Genomic DNA, 18,128 nt, shown 5'->3' with positions numbered 1-18,128 from the left:
AAAGGGAAGTTGCTTCTAGTTTCATAAAAATGTTTGGAAGTGTGAACCCTAAACACTAAAATGCTAGCAAGCAAATGACAAAACACCAAGATTTGCTATTTTTAAAAAATGTATTTGTTTTTGGGGGGTCTAATGCTTTATTTTGAAGACTTGGGGTTGGCAATACTGAATGCAGCATTTAAAAACACTCCAGTGCCTTTGTCACTCTTTTGAATTTCTCTCTTCCTCTCCTATTATTTCTCCCACTGTGTATTTTTAAACTCTCTATAGAGTTTTTGAGCCCAGAATTTGCGTGAAAGACACTAGACAAACAAGTTGTTGGTACTGAATGAATGCAATATTTTTACATTTTTAAATGAGTCAAATGAAATGTAAGCTATAGAGTGAAACCAATATCAGGGCACACATTTCAGCTACACAGTGAATAGCTATTCAGCACGATGTACAATAATTTATTCTGTGTTTGCAAGCGCTACTGTTTCTCACGTGAAACTACTTGGTTCTTTCAAGTATATCTTTAAGTACTAAAACAGATCCAACTGTGGCTGGCAAACCATACACTTCTTTAGGAAGAGGTAAGAAGTCATGCAAGAGACTGTAGTTACAATACTATATAGCATTTGGCTCTAATTTTCAGGAGTTAACAGAAATCATAGCAATGATTACCCAACTAATGTACAGTAAGTATCAGCAGCTATTACCAGATACAGCAATTATGTGTAAGTAGCAAAACAACAGTGAGATTTCCAGATCTGGAGAAAATAATGGAGCTTCTATTACTAATTAGTTACTTTGTACACTGGATGCATTACCCAAACACTGCCACCAACTGTGCCTTTGATATGCATAGACAGGAAGGAGGGAGGGAGGCAGGCAGGCAGAGACAAAAAGGGAGAGGGAGAGGGAGTGAGCGAGAGAGGGAGGAGCTTTTTTTCTGCCAGGGGTTGTTTCAACCTGCCCATGCCACCATGCTTAGAAGCTTTGCAGAATCAAATCTCTGTGCTAGCCAGTCCGGTGCCAGGTATTCCAACTTCCTCCAATCAGATTTCTGTATCATATATTTCAAAGATAAGAATATACTGTCCTGTATATAGTAGATCCCATAACACATTATTTTACTTTTAAAAAAAAAAAAATCACTGTTCGCATCTGAGTCTATGTATTGCTTGAAGTGGAAAAAATCATTAAAAATCAGCCCACTGAAACAGTTTCCAATGCAGTAAAAACACAAAACTTTTTATCTAAGTTAAGAACAAAGGTGTATAGATGTAAATATTTAGAATAGTAAATCAGTCTTTGCTTCTCTTTATAGAACTCACTTAAATGCATACATTATTCCAAAAAGCTAGAAGGAACTGTGTTAAATTAAGCACAGAAGACTTTCTGCCACCTAGTTCTGAGCTGTTTACATTCAGGGGTTATTCTTTCGGAACTTGCTCAACTCTAATTCATGAACAATGTGTCAAATGGCCTTGCAGTGAAAGAGTAGCGTCGTTAATACAACTTATTACAAATTTGTGTCTGTGGCTAAATAGCATTTGGTACATTTTGGGGGAAACAAGGCAGGGATAGCCCAGGCTTCTGCCTGATAGGATGAGGATATGGTTTGGGTATCATTCTCCCCTTTGGAAACCTGAAGGCTCAGATCTCCTCCTGCCTCCACTGGAGTTGCACCTGAGCAGGGAAAACTCCACCCTGTATAAATAAGGGTTAGACTAGGGACTGAACCAACGCTTGTCGCATCACCTCCCAGGAGAGAACCCACCTAGCAGGCTGCAGACCTCTGCAGCTCAACAAATGGTTACGTGGTTTGTACAAAGTGAAACAGTTTCAACAGAAAAGATGAGAAAACCCTCCCGCAGGACAAATCCTCTAGCCTTTTGGCTAGAAATCTTGCTCTGACAGTGATTAACACTGATTCAAGACTGCTGAGGCAGGCGACTGTGGTCTAAGCACCAAAATATGGCAGATGCAAAAGAATTCTCTTTGATTTTACCTTTTTTAAAAATAAAGAAAGATTTTGGAATTGATTAAAATCCCAAACTATCTCAGCTTCACACTGAGCATGATGAATTTTTATTTTTTTTTTAAAACTCTTGCTTTGGTTACCAAATTGAAAAGCAGTTATTGATCCAGTTCTAATTATAACACCACACACTCATGAAAAACACATCAGCTATGGCCAGTACATTCTTTCCCTGACTATGGTTACCTATAAACATATCAAATTCATGTTCAAAAGTGTGTGTCCATGGGAGAAGGAGAATCACGCATTTTGTATACGCAGATATTCTCAGTGAGCTAAAAAGACAAAAAAAAAAAAAGACAAAAACCTACAAATTTAGCTGAGCAGTTAAAGTTCTCAAAAATAAGAAATTCAGGACCCAAATTTATAACAGAGATAACAGGTAAGTTATTTTGGCAGATCTGATCTATTATACTATAGTAGGTCCCAAACTCAAACCAACGAATAATTCTCGATCTTCACATATTCTCGCCACATGGCACGTTCATAAATGTTTCTGTTAATAAGTAAAAAATCACAGCTGAGGATCACTCTACAGACCTTCCAGACAACCGGTGGTCTAATAACTGTTTGGGGAATCCCTGTTTGATTAAAGATGTTTTGGTGACTGATGCTTTGAAACAGAGTGTGCTTGATTAGGTTACAAACACATCCTGAACAGGAATAGAAATAATATTGTAATGTGCAACTCAGTAGCAATAATGTATCCTTAGGGATACTTTAATGTCAGCATTTCATGACTTGTAACAGTGTAACCTCAACAGGGCACTAATGCAGGATGTTTTTTCATTTGTTGGGTCCCGGTGTGTTTCACAGGTTGGGATTATGAGCGCAGAGAGAAGTGTAGCAACACAAAGTGCTAGAAAACAAAATTCAGCATTTATTCAACACTCGTGCAAAGGGATTTTTGAACACTGGGGGAAAGTATACTGTTAAGCAGTATCAGCTACTTTTATGCCCACAACAAAAGAAAAGCTGCAGTGACTCAAGGAGAGAATGAGTCCTAGAGGAGGAGGAAAATAGATGTGGCCAGGATACTGGTGCTGAAAACACAAGCTAGCAGGTGGAAATTGTGATTATCTTGGGGATGCTCACTATCCTGATGTCTAATGGTGACTCAGTAATACTTGTTGGGAAAACTCTTTACAATGAGAAGCCAATGAAAGTAGTTTCAGATTAAAATATAAATACAGATTATATTGTGCCTATCTCTGGTGGTATCTGAATTTATGCTATTAAATGGTTCTAAAAGCATAAAGGACATCAAAGCTCAGCTGGCAGAAAACCTTGCAGTTGTTCAATGCAAAGCCTTCATAAATTCATTATTAATCTTCTACTAACATATTCTGACAAATGTGCATTTATAAAAAAAATCCCTCATGCAAAATTTGGTCCCAAGTGACTGTGAATGTTCACACTCATGACACAGCAGTCCATTTTCAATCATTCCTGCTTTTAACTGTTTTTAATCTGAACTGTTTGTATCCCAGGATTCAAGACAAAGCCCCTTTTGAAACTGTAGAAAAGAAACACGCTTTTTCATTCAAAAAGTAAAAGTCTATTTTTCCACCCTGACTGAATTCTAATAGAATGGAAGAGAATCTGTCCAGGATATCGAACACACTCATTTTGCAAAGACTAGTTTACAATGCTACGTCCTTTAAAAGCAGAGGTGGCAAAGCGGTTCACTGGAGAGCTTTTCGTCCACTTCAGTGCAAAGTCATCTCTCTCAGTGTAACACATGGTCAAAGTGGTTTGGGTAACTAGGCTCACTTTGCACTGAAGTGCATTAGGGAATCCTCCTGTAATCAACGCCTCCAGCTGACCTGTGACTGATAACTCCAGATACTAGCTAACAACAAACAGAAAGAAGCAGTAATGTTTTCAGCTCCCCTGGCTAGATCTTGAAGACAGACATCTGTCTGAGCATTATTTCCAAATGTCAGAAGCCCCAACTCTTTTTTTAATAGAGCCCTGGACATGTGAAAACTGGTTATGGTTTCACTTAAACTGTACATTACAAGCCAGGATACAGATTTTTTTGACTGTGGCATGCAATTACTACAACAAAATGAAAGTACCAAAGCTGGGTGCACTGTGCAAAGTCATGTCCCGAATCACTCGAGTGCCAAAACAGGACCACATCAAGAGGAACTGCTGAGCTACTTTCTTCAAAGAGCCTTGTCTCTTGGCAGCTACCTGCAAGAAAACAGATATATCTGACATGGAGAAACTTTTATTTCTACTGCCCAATACAGCTGAACAATGCACATATCCGTCTTCTTTTTTTATACTGAAAAACTACTTACCATTATCTTCACATTAAAATACACACTAAAAATTTAAAAAAACCCCAACAACCTTACACAGAAAAACACCTTGTAATTATATACAACCTTCAGAAAGAGGAAATCATAAAGTATTATTCAACACCAAGGCTGAATTTCCTTTATAAAATATGAAAGGACTGCCAAAAAATTGCTCTGATCTTCATCTTAACCAAGTACTTACATATTCATTCTTGCTTCCTAGTCAAGGAAGTAATTTATAATCAAGAATGCTTGATCTACACTGACAATTTATACTAATATTTCAATTAAAATTTACTACTGAATATAATTTTTTTTTGTTCCTTCATGTTTTTATTTTTGTGAATTCACATAGTCATTTTACTAGCAAAAATACTTTCCAGAAAGCACACTTTAGGCATCAACTCTTCAAAAATTTATTTACTATAACCATATGTGAGTTAAAGAATTAGGTTCATCCAATCAGCTAATAAAATTCATGTCAAGTTCTTAATGAAAATTGACAGTTATGTTCTGAATTTCAAATTGCATTCCACTGCCTAAAATAAAAGTTCCCAAAAAAAATACATTTCCAGTAATCTGGGGAAGTATCTGTTGTTTTCTGTATGGATCTTTTGCATCAGAGAGAGAGGCAGCATACTCTTTGTATTTTTTTTTTACTTCTTAGCTCTAACAACAGGAATGAAGGGTTGAAATCCTAATAGAACATCCTAATACAAAGTATAGTTAGTGACAGAAGTGAAAATAGTCATATAGTTTCATACTCTACATAAAATTATGGTGATGCTTAATCACTTTTGAAAATATTTTTTGAAGATTTGTTAGTAGGTTTCTGCACGCACGTAAAATAAGATAAAATACAAGTTCTTGGTATCCCAAATCAGCTCAAAAGGCAACATAAATGTGTCCTTGACTGAATGGTATTGCAGACTTTCATCCTTACATTTGAATGTATATAAATGAATTAGCTAGCTTAAATATCCTAGCCAGACTAGATTATGCTTTTTATTTGCACTATGTAGTTAGAATGACTCTGAACTCATCTCTCCATACCCCTGAAGTATTGATTTGATTGGAAACCTCAACCCTGTTCCATTCTTGAATATCATCTTTTGGGATAGACTAGACAAGAGCAGAATAAAGCAGAATCCTGAATGTGAGCAGTTCTTGTACTGAGCATGAAAACTGGTGAGATTTTACCTGCTGCTGCTTTACTCCTGCTTATTACCAATGCCTGGCTTTTTTTTTTTTTTCTCCTCTATTTTTGCTAAAAATCTATGACCTAAATAGAGCTCATAAAGCACATTAGTGACTCAGGTCCTTACTCCTGCTTACCAACCTTTACAACACATCGGTCCACCATGGAATCCAGCCACTCGATGTACGACTCAATGGGGGACTGCTCCTCCAGAAGGTGATCAAACTCCTGATATACTGGCAGACAAAGAAAAAATAGCCCACCTCAGTACTTGGATTCCGTTTTGAACAAAAGAGAAACAAATCACAAAAAGCTGCCAATAACATCACAAATTTGCCATGGTTTTTATAATAGATTGCTTAGTTATAAAAAACATATCTTTCTTGGTGCTGACCCAATAAGTTTGCCTGATCTCTTATCTTGTTTCTACTGGAAGTGATGGAGTCATTGGAAGGGGTATTTTAATGTGAGCAAGTCAGGACCTATTGTTTAAAATTAATTTTTTGATTTAAGTTTCAGCTGTCTGGTGTGCCCGGAAGTGAAACGTTTATGGTGTTCTCTACGAAGAGTGCGAAGCTAGGCCTTGACCCTGGTGATGAAAAAGGGTCATGCATGAAATCGATTTAGAAATGCATAAAGAATCTTCTAAGCACCAAGTGGATGAGTATTGTTGATAGGGCTCTCATCTGTATAATGCTTTAGTTGCAAAAACATGATTTAACTGCTGCAAATCATCTATTTGCAATGCCAGACACACACACAAAGAATTTCCATAAACTTCTGCTTCTTCAAAACAAATTGCTACCATGTATAAATGCTATACTGAATTTATCAAGAAGAGTTTCCAAAAGCAACCTGAATACTTTCTAAACTCTCCCAAATACACATATTCATATTTTAATACAGAAAGTAAAAACAATCAAGTCATTCGACTGCAGCTCTTAAAACTGCAAGTCTGTAGTTTATTTAATGAGAATCAATGACTGGAACACAAAGAATCACGCACTTTGACACCTTAAGAAACTGTTCTTCAATTCAGCTGAAATAAAAGGCCCAGTAAGTCAAGAAGAAAGATACTTTCTACCTGCTGTGTTACAGGATGATCTCAGTGTGCTATGCATTTCCATTTATGCTTAATTATAAATAACAGGAGGAAGGAATTTCCCACCATAGGAAAGATAGTGAGGGAGGTGGAGGAGACAAAGCTTAGAGATGGTAGCTAGAGAAGTGAGCCAGAGAGGCTATCCGAGAGTAATGCAAAGAACAAGCTCCCTGGTCTCTAAGTTGGATCAGCAAGATGAGCAGGAATGCATTTTCCTCACACCTGACTTTAACTTTGTTTAACTTAGTCTTGCAAAGGCTGGATGGTCAGAAACATTAGTTGAGGAATAAGGGAAATAATAATGTTTGGGCCACCCTTATCTTGTTTCATTGAATGGGCAACCTCTCTTTATTCAGAACAGGATCACAGAGAAATCTAAATGTTGTCTCCTTACCTGAGCATTTGGCTGGACAAAAACTGCCTGATACAACAGATGAAGTAATTCATATGCTGTGCAAAGAGGGGAGCAAGAGTGGAAAAAGAAATCAGTTGCCTGCTTTGCTGCTGGAGCAATGCAACTGTGTACAATGACCTAATTGAGAAAAGTAACTGTTTAGCCTTTAGTGACTGTTAAAAATACCTCAACAGGATCTGAGAAAGAGGGAATAAAGAAGAAACCGTGTCAGAGACAGCTACCATAGCAGAGCAGGAAAGGGCTTCTCTTATACCCAGTGATTTTTCTCTGTTTTTCTCTAAGCTTGCTTATAGGCTTATAAACATTTTTCGTTTCAGTTACAGTGGCTGGAAATTGTACTTTCTTGGTTATTAATACCAAGAATGTGAAAGCAGGCCTTAATACCATGTCATACGAGTCATATAGAGTGTGATCTTTGAAAAGATCTTTGGCCAAGTAGAATAAACATCAAAGATGGGAGGGGGGGGAGCGGGAAATCTAAGTTCTAGAATAATCTTTACACATATCTGCATATGTCAGTGGAATCCCATCTCATGATGAACATTTATATTAGGTTACTGTTTCTGGGTAATTGCTTATTGGACTATATGGGCCTTAAATATGGAAAAACATGTATTCAAATTCATTAGCATTCAGGAAAATTCCATTTGATTTGATTACACTTAAGTTTGTATTTAAACAGTTAGCACATAAACGAAAAGCTTTCCTAAGCAGTAAGGATTTTCTGAATGAGAGCCAAAACTGTTGCTGCTACTAAGGATTATAACTTCGAGAACTCTTTCTTTTTTGGACAGTGAGAGGATGTTGGGTAGATATTGAAAACATAACAGATGACAGAAGGATGCACCCAGCTTCTGGACTCCAGTCTCACTATATGCTACCTCCCCTGCTGCCATGTCAAGTTTCTATCTCCTCAAAAGGGAAGAAGGACATGTCAGGAAATGAATCAAGGGTTAAGAAGGAGAGGAAAGAGTACCAAGCACCTCTCACTGGAAAACAGAGCTAACAGAGAATGCAAGGACCGTCCCTAAACTAGGGAGAAGACTTCTTAACACGTGGGACGAGTGCCAAAGTCAGCCTTGCAGGGTCTAGTGTGCATGTGAAGGTGTCACCCCTCCTCTTCCCAGCCACTCACTGAAAGTTAGACCCACTAGCAAACCTACCCTTGCAGGGCTCCCACAAGTGGTTGCCCAGGTTGCTCCCCATTAAGGCTGGTTCTGGATAAAAGATGACTGGTCCTCCTCAGGAGAGAGATGGCAATACAACAGGTGGGTTCACAGGGAACTGAGGTTATGAATGATGCTAAAGACAAAGCTGATCACCTCTGGTGCCTCAGAGAGACAAACTCAGTGTGCTTAGGATTACACCTAAGCTTACAACCATGCACACTTGCTGGACAATGCAAGTCATTGTATATTTGCAAAAGATCTTTGACTCTAAAACCAATTTGCCAACATCTCCAAAGTCTCTTTTCAGTTCACGCCCTTCACTATACTAGGCAGAATCTAAATTAGCCAATGACCTTGCTTGGTATGGGACTTCTACTTACTCATAAAAGTTCAGGGTAAAAGCTTACCCCATCAAATTATCTTGTTTATGAAAACACTATGTAAAATGGAGATTTTTATAAATAAAAGTTTACAAGGGACTCAAATACACAGTCACTTTGGTGTCAAAGCCATTCAAAAGACAACTCTCCTGCAATTCTACAGCAAGAGAGACTGGACTTTATCAGATTCAGTCGTTATCTCATAGATTTTGTTTGCTCAAGGTCATAAAAAAAAATCCTCCTGAATTTGGGTGCAAGTTTTGTGCCATTGGCTGTTCTGGATACTAGAAAGAAACTTGTTAATGGAAGAGTGCCCAGATCTATGCCTCAAAACATAAGACCTTGACAGGGCTTCGCCTTACATTTTGATAAACGTCTCTATACTTATCTTAAGCCTCCAAGCAAACCAATGGCTGCAAAAACAGTGTTACTTTCGCCGAGCTTTGTTTCCAGCAGGAAACCAAGTTCACCTGGCTTTATTTGAGGGTTTTGCTCTTACATTGTATGATGAGCTTTCTGTGTTCCTCCCGTGAGTCCTCCATAGTATAGAGGGTTTGTTTGGTAATACTATTCAGATCCACATTCCTCCAGTCCTCCAGCATTTGAAATGTGATGTCTGCACTGTGGATCACCGTTCTTGATGCCTGTAATCCAATCCAATCTATTCATTAGTTCATGGTTTATTAGGTTAAAAAATAGGCTTTATCCCCTTTTACGCTTCCTTAGCTAGGCTCACTAAGTTGATTCTTCTCATGGACCCCCACTCACCAGCTTGTCTTATGGACATTACAGGGCCATCTAACCACAGAGAACTCCCAAGTCATTTTGCCTACTTTAATCAACTGCAGGTATTTTGCTTGCATCCACCACAAACCCCGATGAGCAATCCTAATCTGGTGGTGCTGTTGCTAGACTCCTCAATCTCTAACAAACAGCTCTGTCAGTTTTCTTGACCAGCTTCAGTTCAAAGCCAAAAAGCAACAAGAAAAAACAAGCCAAAACCAAACAAACCCCACTGAGGTTTGCAACCTCCCTTCTCCCAAACTATGAAGACTCTCATTCTTCCCTCACCCACACGAAAAGGTTAAAGCTCATTTGCCTCTGCATCAGATCTGCTTCTTGGCTGGTTGAGACAGGGGTCTGCTGTTGATAATGGGAGGATGGGCTGAGAGGAAAGGAAGTGACACAAGGTCATGGTCACATAACAGATCTCTGTAAGTTAAGCAGAGATGATAACCCACACTAAGGTTATCAGCTTCCCCAAAGAAATGATGCATTTGAAGAGTCCTTCATGCAAGTAAACTGTTTGATCCCAGGTCTGATATAGAAGGTTGTGGTCTCTGTATTTTGATTTCCTCTGAATCCCTATGGACCTCCAAAGTTCAGTGATAATCCACAGTGTTTGGGGAAAGGTAGCACTGGCATCTCTGCCTCCACCACTAAAATAATGGAGGAAGAAATCTACAAAGAAGTCCTTGCAGGAGTGGGTTTTTTTTCCCCAGATCTTCTTCCTGTGAGTTTCACCACTCACAGGGTTAACCTGGGGTGTTGGCTACACCTTCCAAAAGCAGAGCTTTTGGTGTGACAGGGAAAACAAGCAGTCTGCTCCAATATATGCGTGAAACATCAATGAATTCAATGCATCCTCCTCCTTTTCATACTACACGGAATTTGGCCTCATGAATTTTTGATAGGTAATTGTGATCTAAACTAACTGGTGAAAAACAAAAACTTCAGAGTAGTTTTTATATTAACTTGCTATGGTTGCAAGAATATTTCTATTTAAAACCCCAGTGGTTTAACCATTTTGTTTTTTACTAATTTGCATTTGATTTATAATACACAATCAGACTTTGAATTTTTTGTCAGGCATATAGAAATTTTTTGCTTTGCAGTTTAACCATTTTGTTTTTTACTAATTTGCATTTGATTTATAATACACAATCAGACTTTGAATTTTTTGTCAGGCATATAGAAATTTTTCTTGCTTTGCAATAGGCCTGATACAAACCACTCTGAAATCAAAGGAATGCCTCTCATTTATTTCATGGAAATGAATAATCTCTTCAAATCAAATAAAAATTTTGTTTCATAAAAGTTCCCTGCTGAATTTAATGATCAGGGGTTGCCAGTTGTCTAGAAAAGCATTTTTTGCTGATTACTTTTTGATTTTGTAAAGATGGTCACAATAAATATTGGAGACAAACTGCTAACGTGATCTCTTCCTCTTTGGGTAAAGTCCAGCCTGCCAATTCACAAAATTATTTCAAAAGTCAGTAAAAATGTCATTCACCAAACTTGGGTAACTGAAATATTTACTTGGCAGAGATGATTTAGTGATGTCTGTCGCCGGAGTATTTGTGAGAATCTTCTGGACACTGCAGGAAAGAAGAGATACATATTTACATACTGTGCTAAATGAAGAAAATTATTTCTGAAAATACTAAATTAAAACAAGAACAAAAAAAATATATCCAGTTTCCTATATACTATTGCGGCTACATAAAGTTCATTCAAATAGCCCAGTTTTAACTTAGTTTAAACCTTGACCTAAAACCTTAAATCTGGATGCTCAATCGTTTTACAGAGGCATATTACAAGCATTGATTTATAGATACTGTGAATAATGAGATGACAAGAGAAATGTAGAGGACAATGGAAGAGCTTCACTGGTTCAGCATAGCAAATTTTCTCTTGATACACAAAGGAACTGAAGACCAGAAAGAACTATTTAATAGAAAGAAAAATGTTGGTGCAAGAACAAGTGGGCATAAAATAATGATAGCTACATTATGTGTGGAAATTAGAAAAGGTTGCTAAGTCTTAATGCAAACAAGTTTTGGAGGAGTCTTCTGACTGGACTAGTAGGAGCTAAAATCAGTTTCAGGTAGAATTTGATCAAAGTTTCTGAAAGAGATTGTGTGATGTACTAACATGCTATGGGGTAAGAAAGATGGCCCCAAAGGTACTTGCCAGTCCTCTGCTCCTATTTTAGCTCTTTCGAAGCAATATGGACCTTGTATTAAGATAGTTCCTATACTTGGATTTTAAAATGTTTTATTGCACATCTTTTGTCTGAAATCTGAGACTCAGGAACTGCAAACCTGACCAAGGCTTGCAGTTATTCCTGTCAGTCCCTCCACTGGCTGTGTACACTATCATAAATTCTGATGAGGAGGAAACAATTGCAGGAGCAACAAAATGTCATGTAAAAGCTAGGATGCTCTCAAGCTTTTCCTTATACTAAAATCACCAAAGACTTACAGATCTATCCAAACAGGCATTAGATGTGGCCACAGAGTAGGTTTTCCCTCTGTACTGTACATAAGGGCAGTTAAAGAGTACAGATTAAGAATGACTACAAAGGGTATTGTCTCTCTCTCTCTCTCTCCCTATAAGATCAGAAAAGATTTTGCTGTTGCAGATTCTTGACATTTTTGAACTGACAAAGATGTGATAAAGCATATTCTCAGTTCTGACTTTGTGTAACTTCTAAAATAAATTAGTAAACAATGCAAAACCCCCTAAAATTAGTTGTTCCAACTTACATCCTGACTGTTCTCAGTAAAATATACACCTAATTTTCCATGCTGATCAAAATAGTTAATCCTTCTCCTAAATTAGTTTTTTTTTTCCTTTAACTTTGTGGTGTGGAATTTAGTGCTCATGAAAGGCAAAGAATTGAGAGCCGTGAAATAAAGCAGGCTTTATCAATAGGTGATGTGCACTGCAGGCATCTACAAAGCACGTCTGAAAAGGACTAGTGCCCTTTCCTGTGGTGACAGGGTAATTTGATCTCCTTCATTTTTAACTCTGGCACTTTTTTGAGTAAGGGCCTCAAGCTGTATTCAAATTGTGCTAGCCTAAAGGTTTGTTAATAATTTCCTTTGCCTAATATCATCCCTAATGTTTGCTTACTATCAACAAAATTAATTTCTTATCAGAATCCACAAGAAAGGAAAAGCAATTCTGCTCATTTTGAGCAGTGCCTCATTTCACTAAATGAAATTGGTTCTCATGAACAAGTGGAGATTGTAAGTCAATGCAAGATTTATAAAGCTGACAGGTTTTAATTCCTAAAAGAACACTAGTCTCACTTCCAATTAATTTGTAATCAATAAACACCAGGTTAATAGGAGAGATTGGGCAATACATACATTCAAATTTGATATTTCGTAGATTTTCTGGTAAATCGTGGAGAGCTACTTTCAGCCACTCATCCAATTGCTTTGCAAACTTTCGGATGACCTGCGTCAAACTGAAAAGAGAAATCACTACATCAGAACATGTTTACTCTGTGCTTTATACTATAAAATCTGTGAATGTGTGAAGACTATGGGTCAGTTCTTTACAACTCACTATTATGCAGAGTTGCTGACATATTTTGGTTTTTAGGTGTGAAGAAAAACTTCTGAAAATGTTTGTAGGAAAACATATCACCATGTTCAAAACCTCAAAGAGTGAAAGTCTCTGTACTGCACTGCATTCATATTTACGAACAGTATTCTTAGCTTGAAATAAAATCATTCCCACTCTGTATAAACATAAAAATATAAAATCACAACTCTTTAAAGAAGACAATAACTCAAGCTTTGGATTTCAGCTCAGCTGTGCCCACATTTATACAGATGTACACAGGGATGTGCAAGTGAAGCAACAACCAACTTTGCTGCAGGCTGGAGCCAGTGAGTGGGTGATGATGGTGGGGAGGAATTTCCAGGCCAAGACCACACGGGTGGGGGAAGTGGGGGTGGAACAGGACCTGCCTGCTTAGCTCTGCACAGGACAGGAGCTTTCCCAGACAAGTGAGATTTCTCTCTTCTCCCTTACTACCCTTTCCTGATGGCTCCTTCATTTCCTGCTAAACTTGGTAGGCAGCTCATTCTGCCCTTCTTCTTGGAATTGCTCAGTATAAAATGACAGTTTCCAGGAAAAGTTGCAGGGTGTCATGCAGGGCAACCTAACAGTTGGTTCTGTCAGACCGAGCTGCCCTGCTTGTAGCAATTCTCAGGATACACAAAGGAGAGAGAGAGGAAAGATGCAAGGAACTTTCCCTCTTTCAACCAGGCACCTTTTTCTGTTTGTACTCCTAACACTGCACTGAGAACAGAGCTGGTAAAATAAACATGGTCGTAGGCCTGTTCTTCTCCACGCAGACACCTAACAGGACAGGGGATGAATGACAGCTGCTGCACCCACTAAAAAGTGGCTTTTCTGGACAGACAACATTTATTCCCAGGAAGTCCCTCAGAGGATTCTGGCTGAGTCAGCAAGATTTCCTTCAGGAGCTTCCATTGCAATGAGACCCTTCTTCACCCCCTCCAGTGCAGGCTATGGCTTAATAGCCACAATCTGGCCCTTTATATGCATTACAAAAGTCTATATTCACACTCAAGTCTCTCCTTATTTACTATGAAAGAACTAAGCAGCTTGAGAAAAGGACTGCTGTTCTGTTTAATCCTTCCAATGAAATAGATTTGGGGGGGGTGAGGGGCAAAGCCTGTAAAAACGTACATGTCTTATCAAGGAAAGCCCATGCTTATAACAGGTTTCTTGTGGAAAAAATACTTTACCTGTACTTTAGCAGTCATACAGTGCGCATAGGAAAGCAGAACAACATCTTGAAAACATTTGCCATAATTAGAGCCGCTTTAAAATCTTGAGGGCCAAATATACAGCACCAATAATAAACTCCTAGAGCAATATTCTTAACAAATTACTCAATCTCAGGAAAGCATCAGTCAAATAATACTAAAGGTATACACATATATTTAGAAAAAGAGAGTTTCCTGATGTTCATATTAGGAAAATCAAAGCAGGAAACAAGTTGACTGCACTCAGTGATCACACTTCTTGCTGTGCACTGCTGATCTCTGTCCTGCTTTACCTATATAAACAAGACTTCTTGGACTCAGATGAGCTCCAGGTAGGAAGAGAACAGCTGAGATCTACCACATGGAATGGAAAAGTGGATTTAGCTTTGAAACAAAGGAGGTAAATAGTTGTTAATATTAATAAAGTGATCCTAAAATAAGCATGCATCTGTTCTTCATAGGATAGTATTTAAATTAAACCAGCTTGTCCAAGACTTCACAAGTATGATCTTCATGTTTTATACTCCTGGCAAGCAGAATAACAATTGGGTTCCAAGAGTGTAAACAGAGACAAATGCTTAGGTTGCAATGTCTGAATATGCATGTGAGTATTTACAAACAGAGCAGCCAGGCCAGCTCCTCTTGTCACTGTAATTCAGAATACTGTTATGCTGTTATCCCAGACTAGCAGAAAAGCATCTGAAATTTTCAGAAGACAGTGTGGCACTCTGCAGCCTGCAGATTTCTGCCATTACCTGAAAGTTGGGACATGACTATCAGCTTCACGTTAATAAGCCAAGAAGAAGGTGGTATCCTTTATCACACAAAAAATAACAAGTTTTTCACAATACAAGTCTTGTTAAAATCTGAACATTTCTTCAGGAACATGTCAGCTCTTCAACTTCTTTGAATTGACACTGTGATTTAAACTCAGGAAAAGGGTGGCAACAAGCAGCTTTCTGAGAACTGGTGCCATTCTTGAAGAAAAGACATATAACAGAGACAGCTGAGCTAAAACTGGTCAGTGCTGCTAGCTATACTGACCTGTCAGGTAATGCTTGCAGCACCGTTGGCATCAAAACTCCAGAAATTGCTTTGTACAGAATTGAATCACAAACTCCCACTATATTCACTACAGTTGAAGAACCCAATACAGGCAGCATATGAGGAGGCATCCCTTGCCAAAAGTGCAGAAGAAAACTTTGAACCTGCAATCACAAGAAGAAGCAGGAATGTTTAAGCGAAAATAATCAAGGGCCACAAATACCACTTGCCTTAAATGACCCTGCTTATATAACATTTGTTTCAGCCCCAGAGCTGGACTGATGGTGTACAACACAGGCAAGGCATATTCCTTAACTAGACAGGCTTATACTGTAACGCAGCGCACAATGGGATAATCAACCAAAGGTCGAGGAGACACTCCAAGTTGGTGACAGGGTGTCTTTGTGTTACTACAGTAGAGAGACCCATGGGAACCACCGTATTTTACCTTCCATCAATGGCTGGTGAGTGTAACTCTTTGGCTTCCACATGTCAAGCCTTTTTCTCTCTCTTTGCTCTCTGTCTCTGTATACAAAGGAATGCAATCTAGGGCTTGGTGTAGGGAGGGAGAGGAGGATAGCACATGGCTTACAGGGGTCAATATACCATTTTCTGTCTTCATTTTGGAAAGAAACACTACACTTTGGGATTTCTTCTTTCCTCCACTATGAAGGAAAGAGGAGAAAGAATGGAGAAAGACAAAAAAGAAAATGGGGAGGAGATTTCAGACACAGCAAAATATACCTCTGAAAATTTTCATTTAGGAAATAAAGGTGTTATTCAGTGAATAATATGATCAGTTCTACAGGGGTCAGAACACGAGCATTCGTAAGTGATAACCTTTTGCACACAATCTGTACTGAAATAAGTAACCACACCAGGTGCAGTAAAGAATATTTGCCATTTATATATTGTTGCTGCTCAGCCCCTTCCCCCCCATTGATCCTGACAAACAGATTCCCTAACAAAATATAACATCCTGCTCTTAAGAAAGTATTCTGAGACTCATCCAGCAAAACTTCCTGAATATGTATCACATTTCTCTCACATGGAAACATCTAGACTGGGTACAATGACTTAAAAGAGCCTCAGCTTTAAACCAGAAGAGTGTGAGAATTAAACAGTGAGAGGAAGAAAAGCAGGGAATTTCTTGCCATTGTTCAGAAGGCAGAGTCAAAAGACCCATTTCCTTTGATTTTTTCCAGGACCTGGATGTCATATTTGAATCAGACCCTCAGCATCTCTATAGTCAGATTTGTTTTCCTGGACTAGAGGCTTTCACCACACCTAATATAAAACTGCTTGCATTCCAGTAATATTTTATTTTTCATCTCTAATTATAGAGCTGTCTGCATGCACTGCCAGAAAACCCTCAGATTCAGTCAGATATGCAGCAGGTACAAACCTTATCCATCTCTAATGGATTGTATCAACTGCTGAGCAGTGTGTGTGTTCCTAGCTGCACTGCACTACAACAGAGCAAATCGGGACTTCAGCTTCAGCTTTCTGGGATGTCTGGGAGGCTGTGGGCCCCCAACTGCCCTGTGCCATTGTTAATAGACCAGCAGAGCCCACCATTTTGGCTGTGGCACCTGCCCTGGGTTTGTGCTGAACACTCAGAGGAATTCCTTCAAACAGAGCTCAGTTCCAACTCAAAGCTTAGAAAAGTGGTGGTGGACACACTTCTTGAGTTGTAAGAACTGGATTGTCCAACATCTTGTAAGGGGATATTGCTCCTTAACCTTGCTGGAGAATGGAGAGAGAAAAACATTCCCACTGCTTTCGTTCCTCCAACTCACACAGTGTTATAAGTGAGATTTAACGCTATCGGCCACATATTATGTACTCAAGTATAGCTATTGTTCATTATTCATGAAAAGAATCGGCCACCACAAAACCGTAAGTTTGTAATATTACATTCAAAATAAGCTCTCAGATCCATTAATACCTTATGTATCATTAAACTACAGCTGTAGTTTCCAACCATACCTCATCAAAGTTTGCTCTTATTACAGTGTCTAGTATCCTCTGACAGTGAGTTCTATACATCATAATAAAGGTAGAAACCTGAAAAAGAATGAGAGTGAGACACACAAAAGATCATTCTACTTCAAGAAATCTGCTTTTAAAACTATCAGAATATAGAGCACAAAAAAGTAAGTTTTTTCTTATCTTACCTATGCCCAATTGCAAAAATAATGAAATCGGTTAGAGTCTAGTTAGATTGGTCAGATTAGCTTTAAGATGAGTTTTCTTCTTAAAAGTAAATTCTCCCTTTGAATTCATGGATTTTTCTATGTCAATGGGGATTCTTCAAATGTAAGAGGAGCAAAAAGCCTCAGTGAGATCAAAGACGAGAATGTGGCCCTAATTAGGACATAAAGAACTATAAAACCCTATTCTTTTGTCCACTTTACATTGATACTACACATGTGAATAGCATCAGAAAACTAGCAAGCTCAGCCAAGAGCAGTCAGAGCACTTTTGTCATATGTGCAAATAGGATTCTCTTAATTTCTAGTCTCGAAGGATAAGAAATGCACTAAGTCCCTCTCTGCTCAAGAAAGCACCAGAACTGTTTTTCAGTTTGCCATCAAATGTGTTCGCAGATTAAAGAGTTATAACATATTTAAAACCAGTTACCCTCAAGCCTCACCTGCTGCACGTAATGTAAATTTTTAAAAAAAGTGTGCACAGACTTTAGAAATATTGTACAGCTGATAGTGTCAGCTGCCTATTTTAAGGGAAGATATTTCTTCCTATTATATGAAGTAATTAAGTCCCCCATAAATAAAGTCAAAGCATTATTAAACTTACTCTAATTTAAAGCCTTTATATTTTAGATAAAGCTTTCTTCCAGAGCAGGGAAAAAAAACCCAAGACAAGCCGAG

At 38.4% G+C, this 18,128-nt stretch overlaps 2 protein-coding genes across 4 annotated transcripts in view; both read right to left on the bottom strand.

Annotated features, from left to right (window-relative positions):
* Positions 1-18,128, bottom strand: part of TMEM263 (transmembrane protein 263) — a 315,606-nt gene that overhangs the window by 125,331 nt on the left and 172,147 nt on the right. The window lies entirely within an intron of this gene.
* The window catches only part of RFX4 (regulatory factor X4), an 85,528-nt gene that overhangs the window by 28,840 nt on the left and 38,560 nt on the right, over positions 1-18,128 (bottom strand). Inside the window, exons 7-13 of the mRNA XM_009277015.1 lie at positions 17,227-17,304; positions 15,238-15,401; positions 12,757-12,857; positions 10,919-10,977; positions 9,099-9,243; positions 5,675-5,769; positions 4,108-4,225 (exon numbers count right to left, since the gene is read on the bottom strand). Of these exons, the coding sequence (XP_009275290.1) occupies positions 4,108-4,225; positions 5,675-5,769; positions 9,099-9,243; positions 10,919-10,977; positions 12,757-12,857; positions 15,238-15,401; positions 17,227-17,304 (760 nt within the window). The remainder of the gene's footprint in view (positions 1-4,107; positions 4,226-5,674; positions 5,770-9,098; positions 9,244-10,918; positions 10,978-12,756; positions 12,858-15,237; positions 15,402-17,226; positions 17,305-18,128) is intronic.

This window comes from Aptenodytes forsteri, unplaced genomic scaffold, assembly GCF_000699145.1.
Source record: "Aptenodytes forsteri isolate BGI_AS27 unplaced genomic scaffold, ASM69914v1 Scaffold482, whole genome shotgun sequence".
NCBI lineage: Eukaryota > Metazoa > Chordata > Aves > Sphenisciformes > Spheniscidae > Aptenodytes > Aptenodytes forsteri.
The sequence above is the reverse complement of the archived record's forward strand: the minus strand, read 5'-3'. Positions and strand labels throughout refer to the sequence as shown.